Below are 9,850 nucleotides of genomic sequence, written 5' to 3'. Positions count from 1 at the left end.
TCAAATTTGAAGGTCGACCCGTCCTTGAGACCTCTGAAAAAGTCAGTATAGGCTACCTCATCCGGTAACCCTTGAATTTGTATTCTCATCAGGTTAAAACGCCTTATGTAAGAACGAAGCCCCTCCTTCTCGCCCTGCTGAATTGTTCCTAAATCAAGGGTCGTCTTCTTTGCAGGGATGTTCATGGCGAAGTTGGAGGTGAATAAGTAAGAAAGCGTCCTGAAGCTATTTACACAACCAGTCGGCAGGTTGCCGAACCATTGTTGTGCAATTCCTTTGAGAGTCGCTGGGAAACACTTGCACCAAGTGGGATCATCCAACCCTTGAAGGTACATCAGGTTGGTAAATGCCATCAGATGGTCTTCTGAGTTAGTAGTGTCGTCATAGGCGCCTACTAATACATTTTTCACTTTGGTCGGCTGAGCGGCTTCAGTAATTTCCTTGGAGAAAGCCGACGGCTGTTCACCAAGTCTAAGCAACCGTAGCTGCCAGTCCATAGGTTGGACGTTTTTTGCTGCATGTCCACCAAACGGAGGTGGCTGCAAAAAATACTGTTGTTGCGGCACAAACGGTAATTTTGGTACCGCCTGGTCGCTATGAAAGCCAGACTGACGGGAGGTGCCGCCTGACTGACTCTCATGATACGACCGCGTATGCCTCATTGAGGTATTTCGCAGACTGTCTTGGAAGTTTGAAGTAGAGGCCGACTCTGACAATCGGTCACTCTTCTTCTGCTCTAGCAGTAGCCGAGCGTCTGTGTATGATTTCCTCGACCCGTCCGCCTGAATATGACGAACAGGTTTCCTATTTCCTGGAGTAGGAAAACGGTATTTTGTGAAATCAAGGGTAGTCGGCTCCCGCTTCCTAGATTTAGGATGAGGAGTCGCCTCTCGCCCTTGAACTGGCTTCCTCTTCAGTGAAGTGGAAGGTTTCTTAGCCGACTGCTCCTTGTCCAGAGCAGGCGGCTTCTTGTTGATCAACTCTTGGATTTCTCCCTTGAAGTCCCTCATGAAGGTCATGAGTTCGTTCCTTGTGATGGGAGCAGAACCATCAGTCGGCTGCTGCCGAACAGGCGGTGCGCCTGCTGGTCACTTCCAGTTTGAAGATGTTCCCGTTCCCTCCTTTCGGTATGACGGGTACGTCGGGCCCTTAGGGTCCCGTCAGAAGCTGTGTGAGCTTCAACTTCAAATTCACTCTCAGTATCGTGGTCCGACTGAACTTGAGGGTCGTCTAGGGGACGCCTCTCTTCAGGAGTTGGTACAGACTTGGATGCCATCTCAGAAGTACTCTCCCCACAGACGGCGCCAGATGTTTCGGGGTTTTCTGATGTCCTGCGGGAGAGTTACAATTCCGAGACTGGAACCGGACGCCTGTACCTGCAAAACAACGGAGACTCCTGGTGGTGGGAGCTCCGCCTCCAACGGTCAAGTTAGTACTTGATTAAGGAGTAATTAATGCGGAAATTAAAGTGATTGGGTCTCTCTAGGTGAGAGTGTTTAATGTGAGCTTTTAGCGTAATCTGCTTTGTTAGCGTGATCAGCCTATTATCTCTGTAATTAATGTAATCTCTGTAATCAATGTCCTCTCCCTTAATGAGGATTAAGGGAGGTATTTATAACCTTGGGAAACGTGCTAATCCTAGGTTTAGGTTAACCTAGGGCTGATTGGGCTTCCCTCGGAAGTTGGGCCTGGGTGGCCGGTTTCTCCATTTGGCATGGAGTATGCCACGTGTCATGACATAATAGGTCCAAGGTGGACGAATAAGCGCGTGCCACGTGGCAAGCCCTGACAGTTCCAACTGGGGGACACTTGGCAGGACCTGATTGGCCCACGTGGCGCATTCCGATTGGTGGGAGCAAAATCCCCTAATCAGCTCTATTTATGGAAAAAAAATAATATAGAAAATGATTTTCATTGTGCGAGTAATGCATTGTAAAAATACTTTTACCTAAGGTATGATCTTTTTTCCCTTTCACTTCAACTTACAGTCAAATATTGCAGCTGTGTTATTAGGTCAAAATCGGATTTTGATTTTTAATTTGTTCAAATATGGGTTTAATTCAAATATAAACTTATCGATTGCAAGCCAGGTGTTGTGGATCAAATTCAAATAAATTCATGGGTTAATTTCGATGGAGATAAATTAAAAACAAATCAATTCGGATTAGGCTGGCCCTATTTTGCGCATCTTAAAAAACACAAATATTTAAAAAAGCGGGTTTACACTATTTTATTGGGTGGCAAGAAAGAAGAGGAAGAATTTCATTCCCTAAATAATTTCACACGTGACTTTTCCCCAAAATTACTTCAATCTCCTCATTCTCTTTTATGAACTTTGCTCTAATCAAGGCCATTGCTGAAAGCTTTCTCTCTCTTCAATTTGCTTTTATTTCTCTCTTCAATGCAAATGATGCCATTGCAAGATCCAAACACCTGAACTCCCTGAATTGAGAGTGGGAGTTGGACCTCTAAGAAAGAGATCTTGTCATGGTCGAATTCTGCAGAATAAAGAGATTGATAACAGAAGAGGAGATGACGATCGAAGTTGGAAATTAAGGGTTGATTGAGATGAAGTTGGATGAAATTGGGTGTTTTAATTAAGGAATTCTAGAATTTATAGACGCATTTGAAGTGTACAACTGATTTAATAGGTAATTGTGAGTGAATCTCTATGATTATCTCAGTCGGAAGTGTCGCCATTGTTGCCGCTCAAGTTCCAGAAGTACAGACACGCAGTGTTGGAGGCTGCCTAATGGGCGGTGCTCGAACAAGTTTGAATGGGCTTGTTTGAAAATGGCGGTGGTTCAATATTTGTGGGTGAGTTGGGTTTGTTCGTAAAAATGGAGGTTCTAATTTTGCTGGGTTTCTTCGATTTTGATTTTGATACTTTTTTTTTTTTTTTTAAGAATTTTGATTTTGATACTCTGTTTTGCATTTGTAGCTTAATTACTTTTGTAAAAAAAAAAGGGTCACTTTTGTGATAAAAAGGGTCACTTTTGTAAAATAATGATCATTTTTGTGAAAAAAGAAGTTATTTTTGTGAAAAAAAGGGTCACTTTTGTAGAAAAAAAAGGTCACTTTTGTAAAATAATGATCAGTTTTGTGAAAAAAGAAGTTATTTTTGTGAAAAAAGGGTCACTTTTGCAGAAAAAAAAAGGTCACTTTTGTGAAAAAAAGGGTCACTTTTGTAAACATATGAGTCACTTTGTAAAAAATAAAGGGTCACTTTTGTAAGAAAAAAGGGTCACTTTTCGCAAAATGTTCGATGTACAATAAAATTATTGTAAATCGGGGGCATGCAAAAGGAATTGCTTAAAAAATACTGCCACATTTGAAAAATACTCCGTATCACACTTAAAAAAAATATGGAAGGACTTGAGAGAGTAGTCCAATGATAATGACCAACAAGTATTGAGAGCAAGATTTGGGCCTTAAGGCACTATCTATTACTTTTAGCAAATCAACTCTAAAGCCCAAATCACAAAAAAAAAAAAAAAAAAAAAAAAAAAAAAAACCTTTTATAAACCAAAACTCAGAATTAGAGTTTCGTTCCCCGTAAAAAAAAAAAAAAATTAGGGTTTTGTTCGTTCACCATTCTTTCAGTCGTCTTCTTCATCGCATCTTCACCACAGTCGGCGCGAATCTCCAAAGCTTGCAATCATGGGGTTAGTCTTTGTCTCTTTCTCTCTCCTCTCTAAACTGGCGGTGTTGTAGCACTTTAATTCATTTTCTTGCTTTACTGTCCTTAAAATTAAATTTCTCAATTTTGTTCGGCTGTTAATTTGGGGTTTCATATTTTCCATATTCATTTCAAAATTGGTTTTTTGCTATTGTATGGAAAATCTAAGAAACTTTTAATGATGCTAATATTAAAAAATTATCGGGGTTTTATTTTTTTCAAATTTGTTGTATGCAAGTACGTAGGAAGATTATTGTGTTAGATTGAAGGATTAGATTATGTAGTAATTGAAATTAGGTAAAGATAGATTTGGAGGTTATTTGATCGATTGCCCGAATTTTGACAAGAAATTTGAATGGAAATGTAATGTGAAATGGATTATATCTTTGGTTGCTGCGATATGATTGGCAGTGGAGATTGCAAACATTTATCGGACTGGCGGTGTATCGATATTATCATGCAAGTGTGATTGGACTAAAATACTGTTATGTACGGAGTATTTGTGTATTGAAATTGGAGCTTTGGTTGAGGGATTCATTAAATTTGATAGGCGTGAGATTTATGGAAGTAAAAGTAGTGTGTTTGTTTAAAACGGAGCTGTTATTGAGTGGATCATCAAATTTGATAGGTGTATGATATGTAGAAATCAGGGTAATGGTTGTTCTTTGGGTTAAATTGAAGTAATGCTTGGAGTGTATAATTGTGTTACTTTTTTCTTCTTGTCTTTCTTTTTAACATCTGTGAAATTGTTTCTGTGCAGTAAGACACATGGAATGGGAGCTGCGCGCAAGCTGAAGTCCCACCGCAGAAGGCAAAGGTGGGCTGACAAGTCATACAAGAAGTCACATCTTGGAAATGAATGGAAGAAGCCATTCGCCGGATCTTCTCATGCTAAGGGCATTGTTTTGGAAAAGATGTAGGATTATGTCAGCTCCCTGCTTACTACTGTTAATTGTATATGTTTTTTTTTTTTTTTTTGTATGAGAACTTATCCAAAGAGGTTTTGATGCAGTGGTATTGAAGCTAAACAACCCAACTCTGCTATCAGAAAGTGTGCTCGTGTGCAGTTGATTAAGAATGGAAAGAAGATCGCTGCTTTCGTTCCCAATGATGGTTGTTTGAACTTCATTGAGGAAAATGTAAGTCCTTTTTATAAGTGTCTGGAAGCATATGCACTTACTGATTCACAAACTGCTTCTTATTGAATTTGCTGTTACTTTATGCCTTTTGACACTAACTTCGTGGTAACTGCTAGTTATTTTTTACTATGAGTTCATAGTGAGTTGTAGTGTGAGAGAATGATAATATGAGGTACTCTGTATCTTCAACTGATTGTTGATCATTGAATTGTCTGTAGAAGCATGTGTACCATTGAGTTTAAATATACTTTTGATATGCTTTAGTAAACTTTCTTCTCTAAACATCGGTCTGAATGTCCAACTATACCCCTAATTTGACCAGAATCTTTCCTTTCCATTGAATGTCTGTATTCCTTTAATCTATTATATCTTCCTCTCACTAACTGTATGCTCGTCTCTCCATTTTTCGTCGCTTTTAATTATCTATCTCATTTGTTGTCTTCCTCATATCTACCATGTGCTAGTCACTGCTAGTAGCCAAGTACCTGCAACACCTTTTAATGGTGATTACACTAACTCTATCAGAAACCCCACTTGATGCTTCTATCATGGTTGACAGAAATGTCTTTCTAATCTATTCCTTTTTTTGCTCGTTTTTGCTTTCTGCAACTGCTTTTATATTAAGGGTGGAGGGTAGGTGGAAAAACTATATTGGTGGCACTGTTGGTTGTGTGGCTGATTCGTATGCTGGAAACAGAACAAAGATACGGTTGTGTGATGTAGGGATAAATGGTTTTAAATCCGAATTCTATTATTGGGGTCTTTGGGAACCAGTGTCTTAAATAACAAAAATTCTCAACAACTCCAGTCACTTGTTAACAATTATTAGTTTTAGAAATGATGTCATTTGTTTTCTGTTGAGTATTATTTGGAAAAAGACTGGCATCTGATTACTGAAGACTTGACATTAGTAACAATGCTTTTCCTATATTATGAACTCTTGGGCCTAGTTTTTTAAGAAACATATAAAAACATGAGTGTACTCTTTCTTTGCTGGTTTATCTGATGCTTCTGCCAGAACTCTTCCTGCACTCACTCGTGTGCAGTATACATGGTGCAGTTATATTTTATGATTTAATATTAACTGTACAAATATTGCGTCGGAGATTATATAGCTTGAGAAAATAAGATCAGTTGGTTTTTTATCCTTGAGCAAATCATCTGAAAAAAGCTGCTCTAAGAAATTGCTACTTCATACTACTTATCAAAGAACGATGATTTGTTCCCTTTATATGAAAGAAATTTACCTGATTGGTAGAAGAATTCAAGTTTTGTTATATTTATGTAGTTTAAAAGTGTTGGGTATAGCTTCATGCTGGAAATTTGGGTCATGCTTAAGGTTTTGGAATACTTATTTGGGTCACCAGATTGTATGGTATTTGATATTGTGTACAACACTATCTCTGTGGATGCTCTGTTATTCCTTCCATTCTTAAGGAGTTGTGGTCTTGTGCAGGATGAGGTGTTGATTGCTGGATTTGGTCGTAAAGGACATGCTGTGGGAGATATTCCTGGAGTCCGTTTTAAGGTTGTCAAGGTTGCTGGTGTCTCTCTTCTAGCCCTCTTCAAAGAAAAGAAAGAAAAACCCAGGTCTTAGGTTAAGGTTGTTAATTAGTCGTCAATTTTGCATACTCAGATGAAACTTGTACCCTCTTAAATGGAAACTGAACGTCTTTAAAAATGGATATCCTCCCTACTTTGTTTTTGTGCTCTATTTGTGTCGATTCAAGATGATTTCTATATTCTTAGTTATTGCTTATATTTCCAGTTGGTTTATCTACTTCTCTTTCCCATGTCATGTAAGGTATATTGCCGGAATTCATGTCTACAAGATCACATTTTTTGAACTTGCTTATTAATCGGGGTCTTTGGATATGCCGAAATTTGCTTTAAAATACGAGGATTAACCATTCATTCATTCTCAAAGATTTGTCAATCATCTAGATTAACTGAGTCTGAGAGTGGCGAAGTAGCCTAATAGAATTGTGGGCTGTGACTTGCCCCAATTGGATTGTCATATGGACACAGTTATTGGGCCTGTCTCTCAATATTACAATAGATGAATAGATCTGTTCAATCAACATGTGCTTAAAATTTAAGTCAAATATACAAGTACAAGATAAATCGTAATTTCGTTGTTTTTTTAGTTTGATTGTGCAATTTTGTCTTCCATGAATTTAACGGACCCTTAACAATGCTAATTATCTACAAATAAAAATTGTAAAAATTGATATTTTGAACAATACAACGTAGAAAATTCATTATGTCAATGCTTTCCTTAATATACCATAGACTATAGAGGTGATCAACAATGTTCCAGCCCGCTAGCCTGGCCCGATTTGGCCCGAAAATAGGGTGAGTTTGGACAAGCTAAAAACCGATTTTTTTAGTTAAAAGCCCGAACTCAGCCCGAATAAGCCCGTTTTGGCCCAACAAGCTCGCCACTTTTGGGCGGGTTTGGACATGACATTTGATATTAAGGCCCGGACCGACCCGAATTTATGATCACCTCTAATATTATACCATTATAAAATATTGTCAATAGCCGATTATGATCGACATGAAATTCGTATATACTAATATACTGTCATAAGTCAATTTGTCATAATGTACAGACCAAAAAAAAAAAAAAAATTGGAGTATTACATCTTTACATTAACGGAAAAAAAATTAATACTCATACATTTTTTAAAAAAATGAAAGTATATATTACATATTTTAGCCAGATTAGCTTCAATCAACCAATCTTCAAAAGGTGAAATGTTGTAAAATTTGATCACCAAATGTACTGTTAACTCTTTATAAACTAGCTATATATTTGTTGATTTGTTCATATTACAATTTAGAGGTGTTGCCGTGTCGGGCCACCGCGGGCCGTGCCTGGCCGTGCCGTGCTGACCAAGAAGCGGGTCGTGTCGTGTCGAGCCACGTTCTGACACATCCCAGCCCACGGCACGACCCACATGCCTGCCGTGCCGGGCCGTCACTTTATTTTTTTTTTTTAATTTAAAGAATTGATATATATATATATAGTCGTGCCTGCGGGGCGTGCTTGTGGGCGGTACGCGGGCCATAACGTCGCGCCGTGCCATGCCTGTGCCAATTTCCAGAAAACTTGTTCACGGCCCACGCGAGGGCCACCGTGGTCATATATGTAATGATTTGATCAGAAGTTTCTAAACTATAATCCAGTCAGCATGAAATGTTTACAAAAATTACAAGGTTCCTAAACTTTGGTCCAGTCAGCCATTCTAGTCCCTAAACTTTGATGATGAGTCACTTTATTAGCCACCAAAAGTGGTGGTTAAGGGACTAAATTCAGCCACTTAAAAATTTAAGGACCAAATCCTAACTTTTGACAAAGTTTAAGGATGGTATATTATGTCAAATGTTTCTTGGCCTGGAATTCCAAATATTCCAATTTATTCCAAATATTTTATGATTCCTATGATTTCTTGGGATAAAAATGTTGCAAATGTGGAGTGTGGGGAACAAATTATGATGGTAAAGGCCACATCAATTTGGCAAAATTGATGATCTAAAGATGTGGCATCCACCATTTTTATATCCACTATCACACTCCACACTCCACTGGCACACGCACTCATTGTCAATTTCATTTGCACCATTTCCCTCATTTTTAAAGTTAATGAGGTTTTTTTTTTTTTTTTTTTTTTTTTTTTTTTTTTCTGATGAATAATAATGGGTTCTATTGTTTGAAGAAATTTAGCAAGTGATTAATTATAATTTTCATGATTATACAATTGTCAATTTGTCATTAAAAATCTTCTTGGTGCAACTTTCAAATAAAATCGTATACAATGTATAATGTTTAACGAATTTACTTAATCTTACAATATTCAAAACTTACCTCATCATAAAACTAATTTTACTTATTGTTTATGATAAAATTGCTCTTATTATAATAAATTTACACCTTGAGTTCACTTTTAATGCAAACAAACTATTAAAACATTGAAGTACACAATAGAAACTATTCATCCATTATAAATTTGTCCTAAAATATCAAAAGTTAACCTAATATAAATAAAATATAAATATGTTATTTTATCTTGTTAAAGCTACCCTCTTTAATTTAAATGAGTAAAAGTCAAATCTCAATGAGTGAAAAGTAAATATATCAACCTTATACTAGTAAAACTTATCTCGTTGTTTATATATACTTTAAAATCATATTAGTTTTAAAGTTACACATAAAGGTTATGCGTTATTCAAAATTAATTAAAAGTAACCGAAAACTGTTTGATGTACACTAATATTGGGTATGTATATAATCATATAAACTTTACGTAACTTATCCTTTAAAAATCATCTTTTAAATTACATAAACATCTTTTTCTTGGAGCTTGCAAATGAAAATTCTCACATGAAATCATATAAACCTTTATGTAACTTATCCTTTAGAAATCATCTTTTAAATTAAATGAACATTGCATCTTTCCATTGATTGTTTGGTTCAACATGGGAAATAAATTCCCACATGAAATCATATACCAAGGGAAGTTTTTTTCCTTGTTAAATGCATAAAAATTGTGCAAAAGTATTTTGGTTGACATCATGAGATTAGTATATCCTAGGAAAATAACTTCCTATTCATTTAAAGACGGATCCAGAAACTTATATAAGGCGGACCATATATACTATAAAGTAATATATAAGAATTATTTGATTTTGAAAGAAAGAAAGAAAGAAAGAAACACAAATAAAATTACAAGTTGTGGGATTTGAACCCTTAATTAAGGCATTAGGATAGGTAGAGCTGTTAAAAGCTGACTTAACCCGAAATACCGACCCGAATCCGATTATTATCCAATCCGTCTAAACCCGAAAATATAATGACCCGAACCTGATATGACTCGACCTGAAATCAACCCTAGACCCGAGTTAACCCGAGTATTTGAGACCCGAAACCGAACATGAACCGACCTAGAGATGACCTGACCCGAATATAACCCGTAAAATATTGACTTGAACCGAACTCGACCTGAACCGAAATTGACCCAAACCCATT

At 36.9% G+C, this 9,850-nt stretch overlaps 1 protein-coding gene across 1 annotated transcript; it reads left to right on the top strand.

Moving 5' to 3' along the window:
* The first annotated feature begins 3,521 nt into the window (after positions 1-3,521).
* On the top strand, positions 3,522-6,594 carry LOC110711851 (40S ribosomal protein S23). The gene is made up of 4 exons (XM_021890293.1): positions 3,522-3,665; positions 4,440-4,595; positions 4,692-4,818; positions 6,275-6,594. The coding sequence occupies exons 1-4, from the start codon at positions 3,661-3,663 to the stop codon at positions 6,413-6,415; spliced, it is 429 nt and encodes a 142-aa protein (XP_021745985.1). The 5' UTR covers positions 3,522-3,660; the 3' UTR covers positions 6,416-6,594.
* The last annotated feature ends 3,256 nt before the right edge of the window (positions 6,595-9,850 follow it).

Source organism: Chenopodium quinoa, unplaced genomic scaffold (assembly GCF_001683475.1).
Source record: "Chenopodium quinoa cultivar QQ74 unplaced genomic scaffold, ASM168347v1, whole genome shotgun sequence".
Classification (NCBI taxonomy): domain Eukaryota; kingdom Viridiplantae; phylum Streptophyta; class Magnoliopsida; order Caryophyllales; family Amaranthaceae; genus Chenopodium; species Chenopodium quinoa.
The sequence above is the reverse complement of the archived record's forward strand: the minus strand, read 5'-3'. Positions and strand labels throughout refer to the sequence as shown.

What these genes read in the sequence shown, in the direction of transcription:
- LOC110711851 (XM_021890293.1), top strand. An exon ending in GGCATTGTTTTGGAAAAGAT is followed by an intron (nt 4,596 to 4,691) that starts GTAGGATTATGT and finishes GTTTTGATGCAG; the next exon opens with TGGTATTGAAGCTAAACAAC. An exon ending in TGAACTTCATTGAGGAAAAT is followed by an intron (nt 4,819 to 6,274) that starts GTAAGTCCTTTT and finishes GGTCTTGTGCAG; the next exon opens with GATGAGGTGTTGATTGCTGG.